This window comes from Pinus tabuliformis, chromosome 3_2 (genome assembly GCF_031772625.1).
Source record: "Pinus tabuliformis cultivar Carrire ecotype Pingquan chromosome 3_2, CPIR1, whole genome shotgun sequence".
Taxonomy (NCBI): domain Eukaryota; kingdom Viridiplantae; phylum Streptophyta; class Pinopsida; order Pinales; family Pinaceae; genus Pinus; species Pinus tabuliformis.
The window spans coordinates 165,412,140-165,436,282 of record NC_142302.1 but is presented as its reverse complement, the minus strand read 5'-3'; the positions used below and the strand labels follow the sequence as shown (position 1 = coordinate 165,436,282).

Sequence of the window (24,143 nt, the reverse complement as noted above, 5' to 3'; positions counted from 1 at the left end):
GCCTGTTGGACACCTAATCCTAAATGGGTTAGTGTGGAAGCCGAATAGACCAAAGCAGTCCAAGAGACCTTGGGATCTGAAACCCAAGAGTCACATATTGTACTATAAATGTATATCTCATGTTAATAAAAATTGAATTGCATGTTTTATCCTTCATATCTCTCTTGCTATCCATGTGTATTTAACATGGTATCAGAGCAGGCGTATTCCTGCCTGCATAATTAATTTGAGCCATTTGTTTTATGGCCTTTCTTGCAGTTTATTTTTGCCATATTCCTCTATACAGATTTGTGCCCTGTCTGCCATATTCACTTGAACAATGAAACGTTCCTCTCCCTGACACTACCAGCGCTGTCCAAGCTTGGACATGTCTGTCTGCCATAACGGCGCTCTCTTCTGTGTTACCTGCGACCTCTGTCTTTTACAGTCCTGACCCTTGAAATTAGACCTGCGCTCTCTGTCCATAAGCGTTTCATGGTAATTTTAGTGCTGTCCTGTCTGTTATTTTTATTCACTGGTCTTCTCTGTCATATGCGTTTTATTTCTGAACGCTGGCCTGCTCCACCTAACCTGAACGCTGCTAGCCTGCTCCAAGTGTCCTGTCTGAGCGTTGTGCGTTAAAATTGTTTTTGAAAGGCCTACGATTTTGTTTATCCATCGCCTTGCAGTCTTCTTCCTGTCCAAGCTGTTCCAGTAACAGATCCCAAGCCTGAACTCTGTGTGTTCCATAAAATATACAATGCTACCTCTCCGCCATTACCCATTTCTTTGACAGGTTCCTTGAGGACTTTTTCGACTCTGGAAGGAGTGTATTAGGTCTGTGTGATCGCTTGTTTAATTAGTCAGCAGGCCAACGGAATGCTGCTGCGTTGAGAGAGGGGCCAGAAGCATCTACGCTCACAGTAGAACTTCCGCATCAACACTCTCTCGTGCAAATCGATCTTCAGAGGCAATGTTGTCCATTATAGCTCCCTGGACGCCTAGAGAATGCACACCGAGAACTCTAGACCAAGAAACCAGACCTGCAATTTGACAATCTGGACTGCAGTAAGATTCTGGAAGCACTGGTATATATGTTGAAGTTTTTGGCTATACGTTGAAATTTTTTGGCTATGAGACTAGCGATGAATGCCTTCTAAAGGTCGTGACCTGGTCGGCATTATCTTCTGAAGCTCTATGGATTATACATGACCTCGCTTTGTTAAAGATTTCATCCAAAGAATTTTCCAACTTTCTGAAGTTTGGGGCTCCAGTTAAACAAAAGCGTTTCCTATATTGTTTGTTGTTGACATACATATTCCAACTGTTCAACGTTATATTTTATCAATCACATCAAGCTAGTGTTGTAGTGTTTGGTGAATAAGAAGTAGAGCTAGTTGTTGGTGCGAGGCTCTGAAGAACGGGATTCGATCAGGGGCCGAGGGGAGAAGGAGTTCGTAATGCTTCTCCAGATCTCCGTCTGCATGCAATGCTTGGTATTTGGCTTCGGCATGAACCTGCTGAACAAAAGCATCTTATAGTACTCTTCACGAGCTTAAGGTTTTTGCTCCTGCTACTTATGTGCATGGTAAAACCCTAAGAAGGATCATTTGAATTTGAGTTTGTGTTTGTACTGTTTATGCCGTATAGCAAAATCCGGAGTAATATAATCTTGTAATAAAGAAAGTTTATTTCCATTACAATCCGGAGGAAATCCTGATCGGAATTTTAGAATTTGAGTAGGGGTGTTGATCGACACGGGATTCATGTTCTATGTCACCAGGGCTATCCATTGACACCAGTTTTGGTGCATTCGGGCGAAGTTTCTGTTACATTTAAGCTTTAAAAAAAAAAAAGGGAAAGAGGAAAACACGATTGTAGTATGCGCCATCCCCGAGGTTCGAATTGCAGTTTGATGCGATGAAATTCAGTTGGAGTCCACTATTTTTTGCAAGAACCATTGGCACAACATCTAGAGCATCTGCAAATGCCCGAACTGCATACTGCTCCACTCCAGGAATCTTGTCAGCGACAGCTTGAACAGCAAGTGAACATGAAATTTTTGCAGATCCACCACCATTGAACGATCACGAATCAAGTTCCCGAAAGCATTTATTAGAAGGTTTTCGAGTTCAATTGTCTCAATTAAATCTGTATTCCATATCAGACTTCTGTCACTTACTTTGACATCACCAAAGCTCTTCCAAGTTTCATCGATTAGGGTACATCCGTCCTCCAAAGTTTCTTGAGTACAGAAGACAGCCGCATTATTCTGCATCACTCTCTGCATGTTAGGACATATATTTGATGTAGGCAAGCTACCATTTACATAACTTAATTTATCCATTCAAGCAATTTTCCTTTCTCCAGCATTGCCAGGCAACGGTTTCTGTTTTTCACCAGCTCTGTATAGGTCAGCAACCCTGTTGGCGCAAGCTCGACTAAACACTATAATATTAAGAAGGGAGTTCACACCAGGACTATTAGTACCAAGAACGGATGCATATGATGCCTCTCCAAAAGCTAATAATATCTGTATAACGACATCAAGGTTATCACCTATGATATTCACAAATCATTAGGACAGGGAATCGAACATCCCCCTTTGTTGTTAAAGATAGGTGAATGCAACAAATTTTGGACACCAGTGGTCGATGTTTCTAATTCTTCTAGTTAATTGAAGAAGGGAATAAACTTCAACAACACAATTTAAAAGGCTTCACTAGTTTGGAAAATGGATAAAATTGGTGAAGTATTAAAGTTGCTAAATACTTTAATACACTCCACAGTTCATGATAGAGTTCAAATTAGCAAAGATACTATATTTGATATTAGAACTTATCTGCAAACTGCACAGGAGAATATTGATTTTTTGCAGCTTGAATCTCAGCTACAGCAAGAAGAATTAAAACAGAGGAGTCATTCTGAACATGTTTCTGTTCAGAACATTGAGACTGCAACCCATCAGCAGCAAGTCAATAATGTTACCGTTCATTCAAATAAAGCAGCTGTTGTACATGCAGCTGCAGAAACTCAGTCTGCACTTCCCAAGCCCATCATCAGACCTTGGGAACAGCTTGTCCACAACAAGTACAGAACAGGTCTTGGATATGACAAGGACTTGTCCTTTCATATTCCAGACTACTCAAAGCCCATTCAGTTTCAGAGTGTTGGATTCATTCATGATAGTTCAGCTGCTCCTCATGACAATTCACCTCCAGTTGTTCCAGATTCTGCCCCTCTTCTACAACAACAACAACAACAACAACAAAAACAGATCGTGAAATGCCAACACTGTGACCGAGTTGGCCATTTGGAAGATCACTGTTTTGATCTTCATCCATGTAAGCACTGTCATAAAACCAGTGATTCTTCACACAGATGCTTCAGAAACAAACGTCCTGCAAGAACAAAGATTCATCTTGGATGGATCGCTTCTTGGCAATGGACATCAACAGCCAAGAAGATTTTCAAAACACATGTCAGAACTTGTTCCAAAGTATTGAACAGTCTTGCAGTTGAGTTTTCTCCATCTTCTCACCTTGTATTTGACAAGGGGGGAAATGATGGTCATCTACAAGCTTCAAAGTCACATCAAGCGAGCCTGAGCCACAACCTGCCACACCAGTTTCAGAGTTGTAGCCAGAGACAAAGATGCCCGTGAACATGCCTTCAGTTGGCAATCTGGGACACTTCCTCTAGCAGAAGACTTCAGCGTCTTGCCAGTTTCGGAAGCATTCCAGGAACACAATTGAGAACACTTCCTCTAGCAGAAGACTCCAGCTTCTTGCCAGTTTTGGAAGAGTTCCAGGAATTGCATTAAGCATTCCAGAGTTGTTGGTCATCCTTAAACCATCACAGGTTGAGACTTCCCTTTTCAGGTTGAAGTTTTACCTTTTATGCGGGGTGAGACCTCCCTTTTATGGTTGAAGGTTTCCCTCTTTAAAACAATAGGATCACTTCCTCTAGCAGAAGACTCCAGCTTCTTGCCAGTTTTGGAAGAGTTCCGGGAACTGCACTAAGCGTTCCAGTGTTGGTGGTCATCCTTAAACCACCGCCCTTTATACCAACATTTCATAGAGCACATTCAGCCTAGTGCTGCCATGCATTTTTTGCACATTTTGTATTACAGCTCTCTTCTTGGACTCATACATAACCCTTCGGATTAAGGGGGGGAATGTTCGACACCTAATCCTAAATGGGTTAGTGTGGAAGCCGAATAGACCAAAGCAGTCCAAGAGACCTTGGGATCTGAAACCCAAGAGTCGCATATTGTACTATAAATGTATATCTCATGTTAATAAAAATTGAATTGCATGTTTTATCCTTCATATCTCTCTTGCTATCCATGTGTATTTAATAGAGCCTGGGAGATTGAAGATCGGTATCTTCATCTAGGGTTGGAGCCCTACATATATTGTACTTCATTTATTGTAAAGAAAAAAAATTAATAAAAGCATTTATTCTTATGGTTCATTTTGTGTTCTAAATATAAGTGAAGACATTAATGGAAGATATGAAGGTTTCTCTCCAGGGTTTGGGCTATTCGCAACCGGCCGCTACGATATCAGACGAGCTGTTTTTTCTGGGGGAAGGCTCCGACTCCCCTTTCCTCTCCATCCTGTCACCATCAGAGCTCTAGTCCTGGACACAAGCTCAGACAAGTACAGACTTTCCTCAAGGCGGTGTAATCATATCAATGGCGAGGGTTTGTGGAACGGCCCCAGAAGTGCGGGGCACTTCGCCTCCCCACTACAGCATTCTCGGAATAGCACTTGCAGGCTCTTCTCACCCGATCCCCGCTACTGCACTTACCTCTGGTTTTTTTAACAGTATCTTTAGACAGGACACTGGGCTGGAAGAAAATAGGTCCTCAGACTCTGACGAGAACCCTCAGGCAGAAGGAGCACCCACAAACCCGCAAAAAAGAACTGGGGAGGGAAAAGATCCAAGCTTTCAAAAGTCAAGGAACGTGACCAGCTCCTTGTGTTTGGGGCTGGGATAACAATGGCACAAGCTGCTCTAACGGAGAGCACGGTTCTGGTTGGTAGGGTCCGTGGCATAAATTACACCCCAGCTCGCCTTAGGAAATGGACCGCGGAGGTTTGGGGGAACTTGATGGTGCAACTACCAGGGGTCATCACTCTGTCAAGGGGGTGGTTCGCGCTCATCTTCCCACAGCCAAAACCGATGGATTGGGTCTTGACGCAGTACTGGCACATTGAAATGACACCAGTCCTGCTAAAATGGTGGTCGCCACTATTTGATCCCGAGAAGGAAAACATGAGAGCATGTTTGATATGGGTCCGCCTCCCTGGCCTTCCACTCCAATTCTGGGCGGAGGACATCTTTTGGTGCATTGGAGACGACATGGGGGTGTATCTTGATCATGACAAAGCTTACCAGGACACTGGATGCATGGCCATAGCAAGAATTCTGGTGTTATTAGACCCCAGGGAAGGACTGGTGGAGAGTTATCAATTACAGACGGGAGAGAACACCAGGTGACAGATCCTCGACTATGAAGGTATACCCTTTCGTTCCAGGTGGTGTCACGAGGTGGGACACCTGTACAAAGATTGCCCCATGTTGTCTAGGAAACAGTTAGATCCTATGAGGTCACTGGTTTCGGAAAGTACCCAAACGTCGGAGGTCAAATTTCTTTCGCAAGCGGACCCTCTAGGTGCTTCGGGGCCGAGGCAGGACGATTTAGGGGTGTCACCTTCGCAGCCAGATTTTTGGACCTCAATGCCACCTCTCACCAGAGCTCGGGCCAGAGAATCTGCTTTCTCAGGTACTCCTCCTCCTCCTCCTTTGTTTTCTAATGATTGTCTGATATTTGATATTGCATCTACATCTATGTTATTGTCTGGTTCGGGTTCTAGGGTTAGCAAGCTGTGTTCCCCTATTTGTCCTATGATATATGCTCCTCCCCCGCCCCTCAATTCAAACCCCTCCATTATTCCGATCCCACCTCCTCTGGCTCCCGAAGGTAGCCTGAACTCTAGTGGTTCTCACAGCTACTACCTTCGTTCCTTACCTACCTCACAGACCCCTTCCTTCGGCCTGGATGAGGATCCCCTCCCTTCCATCCCCTTGAAGCCCCCCAGAGGCAAACAATCCCATCTATCTAAAGCCATCAAGAGGGTTGGCATCGAGGTGGCTTCGGGCATACAAACTCCCATTGACTGGGTCCTTAGAGCAAAGGGAAACCCTCCAAAGGTTACCCATGAAGTGTCTCTCCTTCAACTGCAGGGGTTTGGCGAGCCCGAACAAAAAACTGGCGCTAAAGAGGTTATGTAACTCGGAGAGGTTAGACGTCATTTTTCTCCAAGAAACCCTGGGGGAAGGGAGCTTGGTAAACAAAGTGCTCATGAATTTTCTTTTGGATTGGGTCTTCCATTTGTTGGATGTTCGGAGGCACTCGGGTGGCTGTGCCATGGGCTTTAATAAAAGATCGATAAGATTGGAAAGCATTTGGGGTGGTGAGGGTTACCTGGGTGCGGACATTATCTCTTCTGATTTTAATCTCCCCCTCAGGATTGTCGACATCTACGGGCCTTGCCATAACAAGGAGTTTTTCTAGGAAAGACTCCTGAATGTCAACTTCATGCAAACATAAAACTTGATTGTTGGGGGGGGAGATTTAAACTTCTCTCTTGGGCTTGCGGAATCCTGGGCAACAGGGCCTAGTGTGACCCCCTAACGACTTTTTTTGAAGTCTTGATGGATTCCCATGAACTTATGAACATTGATACAACAAAGCTTCTGCCGACCTAGAGGAATAGAAGGACTGGGGATGATGCTTTGGCCACACGAATGGCTCATTTCCTGATTAAGGCCCCATTGTTAACCAAATTAGACCACTTTCGCCAATGGGTGGGATCTGGTGGGTTATCAGATCGTTCTTCGATCTTCTTGGAGATTCGGGATGACAACCCTAAACCCCAGTCGCCTTTCAAATTCAACTCGACCTGGCTCTCTGAAGTTGACTTCCATAACATTGTTAGAGACTCCTGGACACACTGTAGGCCAGACGGTCGTTCCTCCCCGGCTGAGGTAATAGCAAATAAGTTGGCCTGCATAAAATCAAAAACCATTAGTTGGGCGAGGAACAAACAGCAAAAGGATGAGGCCAATCTTTGAAGGATTGAAGGAGACCTCAAACTTTTGGAAGCCTCTAGGCTTACTAGTTATGCTTCTGCTGAAACAAAGGATCAACTAATCCATCTAGAATCAGAGAAGATTTGACTCTTGAGACAAAAAGAGGAGTCATGGTGCTTAAAGAGCAAAGTGATTTGGCTAAAAGTGGGTGACGAAAACTCCAAGTTCTTTCATCAATATGCCCGAGGAGAGAGTCTATCAATGCCATATGGGAGTTGCATGACCATGCAGGAAGGGCGGCTAACACCTTCAATCAGCTAGCTGATATGGGAATTCGTCACTTTTCAAATATTTACAAGGCTCCTAGGGGTGCCACCCTCCCTGAGATTATCCGCATTGCTGAGGTACTCCCTAGATTTGTTGAGCCGGAAGAGGTGGAGGCCCTAATTGCGCCTTTTACGCAGGGGGAACTGGAAGCAATGTTGAAATGTTTCAACAAAGATAAAAGCCCGAGGCCGGACGGGTGGCCTATGGAATTATACAACACCTTTATAGAGCTAATTAGGTCGGATCTTCTCTTGGCTATTGAGGAATGCAGAATGCATGCTGGTTTTACCTCGACTTTCCTAGCCCTCATCCCAAATATTGACAAACCCTTTTTTTTTTACGATTATCAACCAATTTACCTCTGCAACTGCATCTACAAAATCATATCCAAAACCATTGCCTTTCGTGTAAAACCAATCCTTTCCAAGGTGATATCCAAGGAGCAATTTTCTTTCCTCAGTCATCGTCAATGAAGCCATTGGGACCGCCCAGGAAGGCCTCCACTCGATCAAGAAACAGAATAAAAAGTCCATTATCCTTAAGATTGATCTTTCCAAAGCTTTTGATCAAGCTAGTTGGTCCTACCTGCAACTCATTCTCGCTCATATTGGCTTCCCCCTCTCCTTCATATCCAAGATCATGTGTTGTTTCTCTTCTACCTCCTACAACATCCTCATCAATGGGGCAGTATCTAGTTTTTTTCATGTTGAGCGGGGACTGAGACAAGGATGCCCTCTCTCCCCCCTCCTTTTCCTGTTGAACATGGAAGGCTTAAGCAGACTGATAAAAAATGCCCATGCAGTGGGAGATATGGGGGAGTCTGGATATCGGACATGACATCTCTCTCTCATCTTTTGTTTGTAGACAATGTTCTTATTTTTCTAAATGGTTCTTTTCGTGATTCCTATTGTTTTAATAATATACTATCTCTCTTCTATAAAGCTGCAGGTATGGTGCCAAACTAAGAAAAATCCACTATCATTTTTGTGTCCTGTCTCCAAAACAAGGAAAGGTATGCGTCCCAACATTTCGCCTTTGTCAGACAAGAGCTAGGCGTTGAACTAAAATACCTAGGGTTCAGGCTGAAGCCAAATGGGTATCGCATCGTCGACTGGGCCTGGCTTATCGCAAAAATTGAAAGCAGAATAAACATCTGGCAACAACGTTGGCTCTCCAGGGCAGGTAGGCTCACTCTGATAAAATCGGTGCTCGAGGCCATTCTGGTTTACTGGATGACCCTGGCTTGGATCCCAAAAGGTATTCTCAACAAGATTCAACAAATTTGTTGTAGATTCCTATGGAGGGGTCAAAATGTGGGGAGGACTTTTGCCTGGGTCCATTGGGACAGGATTGGGAAGCCAAAAAAACTGGGTGGTTGGGGAATAAAAGATCTCTAGATTTTTGCAAAGGCACTTGCAACAAAGATGGGCTGGAAAATAATCAAATCTGAAAGTCTATGGCAAGAGGTAGTCTATTTTAAGTACATCCACCCCCTATCAATAATGGATTGGATCCGCAGACCCAACCTGTCTTCAGCCGAAGCCTCCATCATCTGGAAGGCCATTTCCCAATCCTTAAGTTTAATCAAGAATGGGTTAGCATGGAAAATTGGTAACAGTGAGCAGGTGAGATTAGGCACTGATGCCTGGACCGGATGCGGCAATGCCCACATCCTCCCGAGAGCTCTGAGACAATTTCTTTTAGGGACTAGTATCTCTAAGATTGCCCAAATTGCTGAAGCTGGAAACGGCCAATGGGCTCCTCAGCGATGGCTAGACTATAGGGTTTTGGGTATCCCAGATAGATGGTTCAAGGCCTACAATCGCTTCATTGGTGCTTTGGAGGAAGCCAATATCAGAATAACAGAGAGGGAGGATGAGATCATCTGGGCCACTAACCCTCATGGGAGGTACTCCCCAAAAGATGGATATGCAGCTCTTATGACAACCCAGGATATTGGAATAAACTGTTGGTGGTGGCACCACCTTTGGAAACTAAAAGCCCCCCAAAAGGCAAAGTTGTTCATGTGGTGTATCCTCTCAAACAAAGGCCCAACTGAAATAAATCTCATGAAGCGGGCTTTCCACAGTCCCTCCAGATGTTGCCTTTGAAAATCCGATGCTGAAGACACGAACCATCTCTTCCTCCACTGCCTGGTTACAGCACAGTTTTGGTCCACAATTATTACTACCCTAAACATGAAGACCAAATGGTTTGGACAGAATATTGAGGAAGCATGGCTTCATTGGTGGACTGAGGCTCCATCCCAAAAGGCCATAAATCTACCCCTGATAGTTAGCTGGGGCATTTGGTTAAACAAGAACCGCTTTATCTTCCAAAATGCACAGATCAACTGGTCAGTCACCCGTATTAATTCAGCAGTCATATTCAACCTGATTCTAGATGACCCCGACAACGAACCTCCTCGGGTCATCACTCCCAAAATTATCGATAAAAGCTCCCCATGGGGTTATTTCGATGGCCCAGCCCAGGCCACGGGTTACAGGGGGGGTGTTGTCCTCCACATAAATGAGCACCTGTCTTTCAAAATCAAAGTGGGTTCGGAAGGGGAACAAATAACTTTGTTGAGCTAAATAGTTTAAGACACCTTCTCCTTTTTGCGCTGGAACAAAATTGTCACAAGATCCAGATCTTTCGGGACTCACAGTTTGTTATAAATTGGATCAATGGGTTGAAGTTTCTAAGTCTACCAGTTAGAAAACCTCCATGCACTTTACTGATTTATTCCTACCTACTTTTTCTGTTACTTAGTAAGTTATTTACAATGTAAATACTGAAAATAAACACTAGTGCATGCTCAACATATTACAAATCATCAACTGAAGGAAACAGAAACAAGCACACAAAATGATACCATTATTTTTGGATCAATGTCCCCAGAAAAACCCAATGCGGGAAAACCAGTGCAGCTATCTGAGGGTTTTCTTATTAAGCAATTTCAGAGTACAATCTGGGTGCCAAATCCGGCTTACCCAGCAGAGAATGCCCTTCACAGTAGTACCTCTAGTCTGAGACAGATATCCCCACTGAAACCCCGGATAAACCCTCCGGTAGTTCCTCAGCGCCAATCTGCCTCAGAAACCCCAACGTCTGCCTTTCTGGACTGCGTCAGCCTCCCTCTGCCCAGCACTTGCCCCGCGTCACACTAAATGGGCCTGCATCAGCCTCAGGAGGCCCTGCGTCAGCGTTCTACCCCTCTGCGTCAGCTACCTAGCCTCTCTGAAGTACTGCGCAGCTCCTCGCTGCCTCTGCGTGGCCCTGTGTGAGCCCTGGCTACGACTGCATCACTTTCTCTGGCTCCTGCGCTGATCTCCCAGCACTATGTCTGCCTCTCTGTCTCTCAGAGTCTCAGTACTCACTGCCCCTCAGCTGCAACTCCGATCATTGATTCTATCTCTCTTAGCAAACCCCACTCCAGAGAATAGAATGATTGATCATTTGGTGTACACTCCAAGTGACCCTCAAGCCTCCTCTTATACTTTTCTCGTTGATATATCAACGGCCGAAATTAAGTCCCTAATCGACGGCTAAGATTAGATCTGGCTTGATCCATGTCTTTTGGACCATTCTAACACAGTTTTATATTAATCCACATTAAGTTTAGACTTAGGGACTCCATTAAAAATATTAATTATTTTAATATCTCCTAAACTGTTTAGAATCTACCCAAACCCTTTCTGGGTATTGGAGATCTCATGTGCCCCAACCTCTCCACCAAATTTTGTGGCTAGAGCACATTCGATGCTACCACAAATCAACACAATGATGTATATCATTGTCACTTGCACACACTCAAAGACACTCTAGATGATGTCATTACTCTAAAATCACATTTTGATTTTATTGTATGCTCTCACATATATAGGGAAAGGAATGAGATCGTTGATCGTCTATCCAAAGAGGTTGCGCAGCTGAACAGAGGTCAGTGGATAATACAGGGATTCAAAGATGGTGTTTTCTTTCAGTTTTTCCATCTTCCATTCATCAAATCGTTGATCGTCTTTCCAAAGAGGCCACACAGTTGAACAGGGGGTCAATGGATAATACAGGAATTCAGAGATGGTGTTTTCTTTCAGTTTTTCCATCATCCATTCATCAGATCGTTGATCGTCTGTCCAAAGAGGCCACGCAGCTGAACAGGGGTCAATGGATAATACAGGAATTCAGAGATGGTGTTTTCTTTCAGTTTTTCCATCGTCCATTCATCAAGATGAATGGGATTTACTCGTAATGATCTCCTTGATAATTCTTTGGTTTTCTGCTTTTTGTCATCACTTAGGTTTTTGGACACCTTTTGGTTTATGTAATTATTTCTAGTTTTACTCTTTGCAACTTATGTTGTTATCTGTATATATGTAATGAACATTGACTGTTCTATTCACAAGTAAATGCATCTCATACATGCTGAAGATACATGTAATTTTCTTAATATATTAATGAAAATTGTGCCTTTTTCCTTGGAAAAATATAAAAATGCAGAAGACAAGCCAAGATAAGAGGACACTAGATTTGGCGGATGCCAGGTAAAAACCCCAAGATGGGGAAAACCCTTTGATCAATTCTTCTTATTATTATATCAAATGTTCAACAAAGAGAGAGAGTACAAAAAAATCAAAATTGACTTGCCAAATCAAAGTCAAAATAGTCCTATCAAACCTGCATTCAACTACAATCAAATTCAGCCCTGACCAAAATGTCGAAGATGGTCAACGCAGCAGCAAATCATCCTCTCTAAATCTTAGTCAAACTCGGCCTGAACAGGAGGTCGAAATCAGCCCAAATACTCAATGGATCAGCAGTCAAACTTGGTCAACCTGTAGTCAAATCTGCGATCAAACAGCCCTGTGGTCAGCACAGGTTAAACAACCCAGAATTTCTCAGTTTTTGTGCCAAACAGTACGGCCTGCCAAAAACGAATTTTCCCCACAAAAATCACAATGAAAGGATGAGTCAAATTCCCTGGTCAATGCTGGTCAAACCCTGCAACAGCTCTGAAATTTTGGCCCTGTAATCTACCCAGAAAACTTGTCCTTCTTGCCACACGTGTGAGAGAGAAGAGTTGCCCAATAGCTGTACGAACCAATGAGAGGAGAGAGAAGAATGTGTGAGTGATGATCATGCCAAATGAGGTGAGAGGTCACTTATATTTATACAAGTCGTTGAGGGTGAAGCCACATGTCTCATGGGCTTCATGAGCCTACATGATGATGTGGCCAACCTTGACAATTTACACGTGTGGGCATAAATTCAAAAACACATTTTTGCTTTATCCAAATTTGATGATCATTAGATCAATTTTGGTCCTATCAAAAAGAAGAATTCAATGCAATCATCATCTCCATCAAATGAGTCATCTAAAGTGGAATTTGGCCCTAGCTGCCAATTTTAATAGGGCCTCTGCCCCATTGTTAGCACTTTGTCTAGCTCTAGTCCTGTAGGGTTTCCCTCTGCAAGGACTACTAGATTTTGTGGTAATAGGCTTGAATATTGTGCAATTCATTTTATCTTCTAGGTTATGACTCTATGTTTTCTAGCCTCGCTAGCTTGTGCCTTTACAATCATTAAACTAGCAAATGAACTTTGATTTAGTAAGTTAGATATTTTTTATAGATCTAAGTAAAATCAAAATGGATAAAATCAAACGATTCCTAAAGCAATTTAATCTTTCATTTGAGTCTTTTCCAATTTATCAATTAGAAATACATTTAATAAGAATTTGACATGTTTAGATCTTGAAGATCATGTTTGATTAATGCTTAAGACACTCATGAACTCAAATTATGATGATATAGACCTCATGATTTGAGTTTTCAAGGATCTCGTTTTGAGGATTGGTAGCAAACTTTATTCAATGTTTCATGAAACTAATAATATAAGCCTTTAAATGCACTAATCATCGAATCGATGGAATAAATCTAACAATGATTTGTAATCTGAGCCTTAACATTTCACATGTGCAATTTCTTTATGAGGGTTTACTCTTGAATGTTCCATTGATCCATGTTTAAACAATTCATGATGTGTTGAAGGATGTTGCTCTAAGGGCTGAAATGGTTCACTCTCATGCCATTTGTTATGCTGGAATATGATGATGTGAAGAATATATCTTAGAACGTCTACTTGATTCAGTCTCTAAGCACTTCCAACAATTAAACCAACACTCAAAGCACTCAAACTATTTACTGATATCGATGGTATGCCATATGTGCTTAAGAGCTAAATCAAAGATTGGTGTGGTCTAAATTAATCATCTCTTGAGTAATTACTACAATGATAAATCTGTTGCAAATAAAGATCACACAACAGATTTATATGAAGGAATAAATCATCATCATTTCGTTTAAGTGCTAGTTGATATAATCTGATCTCAAACATGCCATATTGTGATGTTCTTTTCATGATGTAATGATGATTTATGAAGTTATGAACACAACACTTGTAATTTGGTTTCACTTTATAAATTAGGCAATTCATCTACTTGTGGAGTTCAAGTATAATCTCTGTAATAATATGAATGTTAAATGGATAATATTTCAGATCTGAGCACTTTTGTATGATTGTAATCCTAAATGTGTCGGTGGATGGACCTCAAGATCAATATCTAAGTGTCATGATTGATCTACTCACATCCTAGGTTATTTGCAAATCCGACTATAATTCTCACAATTTCTTGTTTGTAAGTGACTTATCGATGCACATTGATGGTTACTGTTAAGTTGTAAGCACACATGAAGCACTCTTGAATAGTACATGTCGTGAATATGTCTTCAGACATGGTTCAGCAAATTTATTACGGTGATGAAAAAAACGATTTTATTTTTATTGTCACAATTCATTGAATCATTTTCAGCATTCTATGATACAAGTTTATGTTTAAATCCTAATTCAATTTAAGACTTGTGCTATTTGAAGTATTCAAAATAAGTAACGTGCTCGCTTCTCTCATATCTTAAGGCAAATTGATTATTTGGGTACAAGATTTCCAACTCAATGCAACCTAAGCAAAGACTCCCTCATCTACAATGAGTAGCTTGATTGACCTTTAGGGTTTCCTTCGTAGAATAGGAGGCCTCATTTTCATAGTCTTAAGTGTGGGGCAATGCCACCAAGATGACAATGGGTGGCTTGCCTAATAGTGCCTCGAGGCTTTCACATTGAGGTTAGGACTTTTCCTACTTGGCAAGAGTATAAGCAGTAAAAGGTGGATCAAGCTTATTTCTAAGTTTACCATCAGTAAAAGGACAAGTTTCCATCTAAAGTAAGAAAAATATAAATATGTGAATGCATATATCCATATAAAGACAGAGATAAACCTCGAAATATAATGCACGATCTGTTAAAGTCAACCTCCCTGGCCAAGCAATGTTTCTATCCCATTTCAAAACAGGTCGCTTACTACTAGCCCCAATGCACAATATTTTCTCATCAAAAGCGAGTTCCAATTTGGAACCGTCTCCAAAATGATACAAGCTTCTCCCTTGGTGAACCCTACAACAAGGAAAATAATAATGTTATAGGAGCTGTTCTTCAAAAGTGTCTGATTATTTATAAGAAATGATTGAACAATAAAGAAATGCATAGAATATTTTAAAGATCCTATTTTGTTTTTGGGTACCCTAAATGCAACAATCAATCTTAGGGTCAAATGTTCAAAACCATTATGCATTCATTTGAGTCTACATCCTTTTTAAATCTAAAATATATTAAAAATTCCCGTGTCATATTTCAATCATGAAAATTCAAATTTGGCAAAGCTGTAGGATATTGATATGTGCAGACAAAAGCTCACTTCTTTTCACTATGTCAAGAGAGAAGAAAGATGATAGATAAAGATGAATTCACACAGAATTCATGACACATTTGTTAACTTTAATGGAATGAAAAACTACAAAACTAACAAATGAAATGGGAGAGCTGGAGATCAAGATTGCATGCATGAAAATATCATTAATACAAAAAATCAATTGAGATTATGCCAAATGATATATTGTCATTGGGTCTCAAAAAAGGAGCAATTCCATTTTGACTTAAACTTCTATTTTTGGAAGTGAACACTAGATTTCAATTTTGACATGTTCCTTTGATAAGGTAAACATCAAAAACTATGTTAGTTAAAGCATGTGTAAAAAAATGTACTTTAGCTCTTAGAGACAATGTATTTTGAAAGAATCAGCATGGACAACAAAAAAAATCAAAAGTGACAAACAAATTATGCTATAAAGCTAGAGCCTAGAAATATTGCAAAATAGAAAAAGAAAAAGAAGGATTTGAAGACATAAAGGCCAGGAAAAGGGAAATTCAAGAAGTTTTCAGGTGATATGTAACTGGTGGATGACAAAAGAAAAATATAAAACTACCAAGAAGTATCAAGCTCACAAGCAAGCAAGATAGCGATAATGACACGAGTGATATTTTTGTTAATGAAACTAGGCTACATAACCAAAATATTGCTCCATTAAGAAGAAAAGCTTTACCTGAAAATAAATTTATTTATTGTTTTTTTCCTTTTGTCCTCGTTACCGCAAAATCTAGCACCTTAGTGCAAAGCCTCACTAAGCACTCTAGAGAAAGGGCAACAATAGGATCAATTTCCACTACCACCTTAACAACTACTCCCCTATTGTTCTATGGCCGGATATTATCCCCACAAGGGAGGCTTCCCCAACAAATCTCGGAGATTAGATAACCCAAGTACTCACAGGCCAAATACCCTCCAAGGGTGTTGACCAATATGCTAGTAGATTAGGATTGATCCCTCTTACTTGATAATTACTTGTAAATGTTTGTTGGCTTTTATTACTATTATTACGTCTTCTTTATCAAGTAATTCCCAAAATATAAAGTACATGAAGATCACAAAAAACAAAGAACAGAAAGATATAGGCTCCAAGCCACGGAAAAACCCCACAAAGGGGAAAACCCAAACAAATCCTCTTCTTATAGAGTCAGATCAAAGTGAGATATCCAAGACCCAAGACCAAGACCAAGACCTCTACAAAAAACCAAGTCATCCCTCCTTCAAATCTCCTCCAACCAAATCAAAGTCAACGTTGGTCAAACCTTGTCAAGTCTGGTCAAACACAAAATTTGATCCCTGCAATTTGTAGAGTTTCCCCAACACCTTCGCACGTGTGAACGAAAACAAGCGAACATTTGAGTTTTTCTCTCTAATTTGATTTCTCTTCTCTCTCATTTGACTTCGCTATCTTTCTTCTTCTAGTTGGCACAAAAATCGATGAGTGTGATGAGTGATCAAATGAGGTTGAAGTGTCTTCTATTTATAGCTGTCCAGGAGGTCGAATAGTTGCCTCTTCTAGGCCAACTTGTCCAGGCAGAGCCGACTTGATCTTGTGGGTGACAAATTGACTCTTTTGACTCAATAATATATTTTTCTTTTCTTACAAATAGTCCAACTGGGACTTTGACTCAAGTACATTTGTTTGACTCATAACAAATTTTCTTTTGACTCTAAACCCTAGAAGCATGAAAAACATGCTTTGACTAGAAAAATAATAATAATAATGAATGTAATAAATGAATATAATAAATATTTCAATAGTACATTTGAGTTACATTATGAAGACTGACACTAGTTACATTTTCAACATTCCCTCTTAACTAGTGACGTATTCATAATGTGACAACATGCTAATCTCAAATTGAAATATTCTCATAAGAAGGGTTTGGATTGATAAGCATCATCAAGCATCATCATAACCAACATTGTCAATTATAAAATAGCAAGGCCTTGACTGACAAGCTCTATCTCTCCACTAGATCAGAGCACAATTTTGGGAGGCATAAATTTGGACACCACCACCTCCTCTCAAGGCACATATCCCATATTGATGTTCACCAGGTATGTCCTTACAAGACTATTCTTGTCTTGGATATCACCCATCCTCAAAGAATATCAATCCTCAGGACTACTCTTATTTTGGATACCCTATCCTCAAAGAGTATCAGTCCTTGGGAATACTTCGAATATAGTGATATTTGATATTGATGTGCTTTGTCCTAGCCTGGAAAATTGGGTCCTCTGTCAACCTTATGTAGCTCTCCTTGTCACAACATATGATGGTAGGGTCCAAAGGTCCTTCAAACAAGTCTGCAACCAACTTTTGGAGCCAAACTGCTTCTCGACCAACTTGACTAGCTACTATATATTCAACTTCAGCATTACTCAAGGCAACTAAGTCTTGTTTTTTCTCATCCATGAAATCATAGAGGGTCCTGTTGACCACTACGTGTCAACGACCCATAACAGTACACCCCCTTTTTTCGCAAAAGGGATAGCCCTTGATCGATGTGTTCGTGCCATCCAGCTATCATCATCAGTTTGATCTTCATGTTATAATGTAAACCCATTCTGCATGTATATGATGTAAATAATCTCAGCAGATCTGTGTCATGTATCTAATAGCCTAGGTAAACCTAATTTTTTGGTAACGACCTACATTCTGGGAGGTTTTTTGTCTCACCGATCCATTCTCGGATGGGCAGCAGAGTTTTCCTTCAGTCTTACCCCAAAGCCGAAATGTATTTTGTCACTAAAATCTTAGGCAAGTCCTAGTGTTATAGATCAAGTTTATGTAAAAGTGATTTGAAAATAACCCTAACTATTTGGTTAGGTTATTTTATTACAAATTGTTTGGTCTGTTGGATTATATTTGTGTCGTAGAAATGGGTAGTCTGTGAGGGTCTATTTTAGATGGGTCAATGTTACATGGGAGCGGGAGCGAAAGCGGAGAGCGGGAGCAAAAATGGGAGCAAGAGCGACATTTTCAAGAGCTCCCGGTTTGGGAGCGAATCCCGGAGCGATTTTTTAGAAATATATATATTTTTTAATTTTTGATACATATATATCAACAAAAAACATGTAGAATGATGAATTAGATATAAAAAACATAAAAAAACATAGATTGATCATTGAACCATATCACATCAATCATCTAGAAGTTATAATCTTCATCAATCATGTCCACAAGTTAGTAACATACATATTACAACTACAACATATTGAGTCTCGTGAATCATGATTCATCAAATTCAATCTTAAAGTTTCAACTTCAAGCTTTCAAAATTGAAAATTCAATATATAACATTTATCATCATTGATCACCAAAGTTGTACTTGTAAGCTAAGTTTAACCATTACAAGAAATAATATCTTAGATATTTCTAAGTTCTAACTTCTAACTGTTAACATGAAATGAAATGTTATAAAATGAAATATGAATAATGAAATGAAATGAAACAACTTTAGTCTTTCACGAAGCATCATATTCATAATTCACAATCATTACCAATGAGTTATAATTGCCAACTTGGCAACTTCAAACTTCAAACTTTCATTGTCACAATCATATATTGTTTACAAAAAATATCATTATGATATGAAAAAGTCAAGAGTCAAGAATCAAGGACTCAAGACTCAACAATTATGAAAACTAATAGAAACTAGAAAATACGAGTAAACTGTAAATCTACATGTGGCCCTTGCCACAAGAGTCTCCTGTATAAGCAGGTCATGGTGGTCTTCTAGGAGTCTCCCGCACGGACCGACGACCAGAACTAGAAGGCACATGCCCTCCATGTGAGGGTGTAGATGGAGGTGGCGACAGCAAAGGAACAAGACTCGGAACTTGAGCACTGCTACTGGATGGTGGAGGTGGCATGGTTGTTGCAGCTGCTTCATCTTCATCCCTTATAAGTTCCTCTTCCAGTTCTTCAAGATGTATAGTGCCATCCTCCAAATTGTCATCCTCTAGGTGGTTGTCCCAATTTTTATATGTGAGATCCTCATAAGCCTGATCACAGTAATGAATCAACAACCTCAAGTTGTAGTGCACATAAACCAAGCTTTCTGCCTGGTTTTCATTAAGTATGTTTCTTTTCACATTATGTATGAAGCTGTAGGTGCTCCAACACCTCTCTGCAGAAGAAGTATTTACAACTTGTGATAGAACTTTTTTTGCCAATTTTGGCAAAAGTCCCTGGCCACCATATGTTTCTCACCGTGTGAGAGAATCAAATCTGTCTCTGTCTTCCATTGCATGGAAGGTACCAAACAAACCAGTGCCACTGAAGTATCTACCTATTTCAAGGCGCACAGTTGCACATTCCTCCCTGTCAGGTATCAACTTTTCTAATGCTTCCAAATATCCTCTAGCTACCTCTGCATCTAAATGGGGTTTGGTCCTAATCCCACCACCTGGTGCAGGTTGGCCCAACCAAGATGTAGAGTAGTATTTTGGCGTAAGAATACATGCCAAGCAATGTAGTGGAAGATTAAGTTTATTCCACCGTACACACACACAATTGTGAATCAATTTGTACAAGTCGGGATCTTTGTTATAAACATATCTTTTATTTGCCCCAACATGGTATCCATCTACTCATACACCTCACCAATCATTGGTTTATCTGTATCTGCAAACTGAATCATGAGATAAATGGGCTTGGTGAAATCCAATACTTGCCTCACACTTGACCAAAACATACCATCAAGAGCGGCCTCCTCCACCAGTTCAAAACCTCGCCTATCAGCTGCATTTGTAGACCTTTCCTTTAATACCTGCCAATGTGGACTTGATACCATGCTAGCCAACGACTCTCTTACCTTCAAAAGGCGCTTGAAGGTGAGGTAATAACTACCAAATCTAGTCTTCGCAATCTTCAACAACTCCAATCTTGAGTGACTGCGAAAAAGGCCATGGGTATTGCTATGATTTGTAATAAATTTTATCATTTGTTTGCCTTTCTTGTACAAATCACCAATCCATTTGTATTGCGCATTTTTGTTCTTGAAAACATCATGCATCAGAAGGTTCAATGTGTGAACCAAACATCCAAACCAAAATATGTTGGGGTATTTATCCTCAATAATTGCTCCCGCTGCCTTACAATTTGGAGCATTTTCAGTGATGACTTGGATGACATTGTATGGCCCAATACGGTCAATTGTTTCAAGTAATGCTTCTGCAATGTTGATGGCGGTCTTGAACTTGTCTGAGTAATCATATGCATTTAGAAAGATGGCACCACTAACAGACACAACAAGAACACTTATCAATGGCTTGCCTTTTACATTTGTCCATCCATCAGATACAATGGACACCCCATGGTCAGTCCAATAACTTGTCATTCTATTCAAAGAATGTGATATTTTTGCTTTTTCATGATCAATTCCAACAGTTCTTGCCTTGCCATACCCACGGCTCTTGTATCCTTTAGGGGCATCATTTATGGCAGAAACCATTACTAAGGTGAGAAAAGAACATTGAATGGTATCCCACATACATAGAGAAACCTGTAAACCTTTGAATCCACATCATTCCTACACCCCTCATCAAGGAAATCTGATATGGTTCTACGCCTTAAAGCTGGTGACCCTGTGCCTCCATATCCACTGCCTTGGGAGGACGCTGAAGGAGTTCTTTGTGCTTGTGATTGTGAGCTTGGTTCAAAGAAACCCCTTGATTTTTTAGATTTGTATTGGCCTTCCTCCTCTTCCCTTATGTATTTGGCTCTATCTGCTGTTAACACAGCTGCACAAGTTTTGATTCCTATTTGTTTATCTCCATCCCATGGCCGTTTCCCGCAGAGCTGTTTTCTGGCACGGGTGTATGAACCTGTGTAATTATTGTTGCAATGGGGGCAATGAAATTTAGTGGTTCCACCCCCTTTCCCTGCTTCAGGCCTGTTAACATATTTCCACAATGGGGTTTGGTCCTGTTTAGTTTTTTGAGAGTCATGTTCACCCTCCTCTAGCTCCTCCTCACCGGGGATTTCATCAAATCCACTTTCTCCAGCTTCTTCATCCCCCTCTTCATTTTGACCACTCTGTTTCCTACTCTCCAGCACCATAATAACCAGAAAAGGGACCAAGAAGAGGAAAATACCAAGAAATATAGCCAGGTCCATGATATTTGATATTTGTAGGCTTTTGAATCTGCAAAATTTAATGGGAATGGGAATGGGAAGAGGAATGAGAAAATTAATTTAACTTATTTAGATTAATTAATTTAATTTATTTAGATTCATGATTTTTTTATTAAATAAACTAAACTAAACTAAATTAAACTAACTAAACTAAACTAAATTACTAAATTACTAAGTAACTAAAGTTTAAACTACTAAATTACTAAGTTACTAACCTCCTTGTAGGCTTTCACCTTGCTCCTCGACGCTCGCTCCTCGCTTTTCCTCGCTCCTTTGCTCAATCTCCTTTGCTCTCCTCAACTCATTCAAGTCACAATGAAATTTTTTTGTCCCCCAAGCCCTTTTAAAACAATTTTTTTTAAATGAAATTTTTTTGGACGTCCGCGGAAATTTTTTCGCGCGATTCGCCTCCAACGTCGCGCGCGTCGCTCCGGGAACCAAAATTAAAAGCTCAGGAGCGATCAGGAGCGATCTCTCCTAATTGCTCCCGAGCTTTTAATTTTCACTCCGGGAGCGACACTCCCGATTTTGGCAGGGAGCGGAAATTTTTTTATCGGGAGCGCACTCCCGACCCGCTACCGCCCGGAGCGCGGATTGGGACCGAGTTCGAAGGGGGGGCGGCTCCCCCACAACTCTGAGATGGGTTTTCCCCTTTATGATGTAAAGTGTCTTGAGGGTTGGAAAAATAATTTATCCCCTCATAGGTTAATTAATTAAATTTTCTGACCAAAAATTAATTAAAATCCTAAGACAGAAATTTAATTAATTCTAGGTCCTAGGTAAATTTAAGTTTTCCAAAGGCAAAATTCGTTGGTCCTTAAAATTCAAATTTTAAAAGGTCTCGAAACTAAGGTAAACTAATTATTTTGCTAAATTTTAAGCCTTTGGTCCCTGGGGTTTAAGCCAAAGTCAAACTTTTTAGGAAATTAACTCAAAATTTTTATTTTTGAGTTAATTAAAATGCATTTAATTGAAAAATTCGAATTTCCTCAAGAATTTAAAATTTCGACGGATGAGATTAAAAAAAATTTAGTCCTCATCAACAATCGAGATTGCTCTGGCAAGGATCACTCGAACTAGCCGTTGGAGGATTTATCTTTAAATAGGAAGTCATTTGTCAGTCAATTAATCTGATCCTTAGATTGTGTACTAAGCTCTCAAGCTCTCTTGTATACTTTTTTTGAATTAATGCAAAAGTTTTTGGGGTTTCAATGTGTTGTAGTGTTCCTCTTCATGAATTTATGGTAACATTGTTTTAATTTCTGCTTAATATTATGTGAAAACTATCAATCAATAGCTCTCTTAGAATAATCTAAATACAGGTATCTTACTCAGTTTGTTGGATCTAGGGTAACATTTTTAATTTTGATTGAAGTAGCAGGTATCTCTATTTCTTTAGAATTTTATTGTTGTTTTATTTCTCTACTTGATTTAGTGGTTGATCTAGTGTTTGCAGAAGATCTCTCAGGTTCTCATTGAGCGTTTGGGGATAGTCTTTGGTTGGACCAATTAACTGTCAACACATATTTTCTGAATAGCCTACTTCATATAAGCCTCAAGATTTACCTAATGATAATCTTTTTTTGCGGGGTGTTTTTGGGCTAGTACCTCTCTAAAATTTCAAAATCTTTTAAATATTTTGTAGAAATTTTGATAGATCTAGCTATTAAGAGCCTTAGATTATCAGATTTGGGAGCGCAGTTGGACTCATACTTAGATCTGTAAATTATTTGTATAGATCTGTTATTTACTTGTGTAGATCTGAAATTTTGTAACATAATTTTGAATTTTAACACTTGGGTTTTTGGGATTTTCTCTATTTTTGTACATATTGGATATTGGGTTTTTCTCTTTTCACGTGTAGGAATAGATCTAAAAAATCAGCCAAGAAAATTTTCAAATCTGAGCTAGATCTAGACCTTGGAGGGCAAAATCTGGGTTCAAAGATTGTTTGCAGGGATAGATCTGAGAAATCAGCCAAGAAAATCTTCAGATCTGAGCTAATTCTAGACCCTAGAGGGCAAGGGCTGGGCTCAAAGTTTGTTTGCAGGAATAGATCCGGGAAATCAGCCAAGTAAATCTTCAGATCTGAGATTTTTTCAAGCAGATCTGGCGGTTTTGAGATAGATCTAGGCCCTAAAGAGCAATATCTTGTCCCAAACATTTTTGCAAGACCAGCCATTAAAGATTTTGCCATAAATCTAAAAATCTGAAGCAAAATAATTTTTTTCAGAACAAAGGTTTCAAGTTTTGGGGCTCCTAAACCCATATTTGTCTTCTCCTAGCCCAACGTTAGTTCTATTGGGCCTAGTGTTAGCTCTCATTGGCTCTAGATTCCCCTTGCTCCATTTCTAATTTGAATATTTGATTTTTTGAAGCTAATCATTGGTGAGTTTTTGCAGAAAATTTGGTAAAAAATTGTGTTTCAAGTATTGAAATTGTTTTCGGCAACTTGGGCAAGTGATTTTCAAGGCCTAGGGCCTAAGGGTTTGATCTCTAAACCATCTTTTTCCTCATTGTTTTCTACAGCATTCATATACCTTTCTAATAATGGTGAAAAACACATCTAAGTGGTTTGAAATTAACTAAAAAAAATTGTTAAATACATTAATAAGTCATTTATGTTTGATGTGTATCAAAAATTTGGCCTAGATCTACATTTTGGGTGACTGATATCTCTGATAATTCTGTTTCTGAAGTCTGAAGTATAAAAGTGGCAAAATTTCATGTGGGTTAGCCTAAAATCAGTTCCTAAGTTGTAAAAGAATA

General features: G+C 40.1%; 1 protein-coding gene across 1 annotated transcript in view; it reads right to left on the bottom strand.

The window, feature by feature from the left end:
* LOC149180318 (uncharacterized) overlaps positions 1-24,143 on the bottom strand; it is a 256,522-nt gene that overhangs the window by 13,407 nt on the left and 218,972 nt on the right. The window contains exon 10 of the mRNA XM_089413843.1: positions 14,745-14,919. Within this exon, the coding sequence (XP_089269969.1) occupies positions 14,745-14,919 (175 nt within the window). The remainder of the gene's footprint in view (positions 1-14,744; positions 14,920-24,143) is intronic.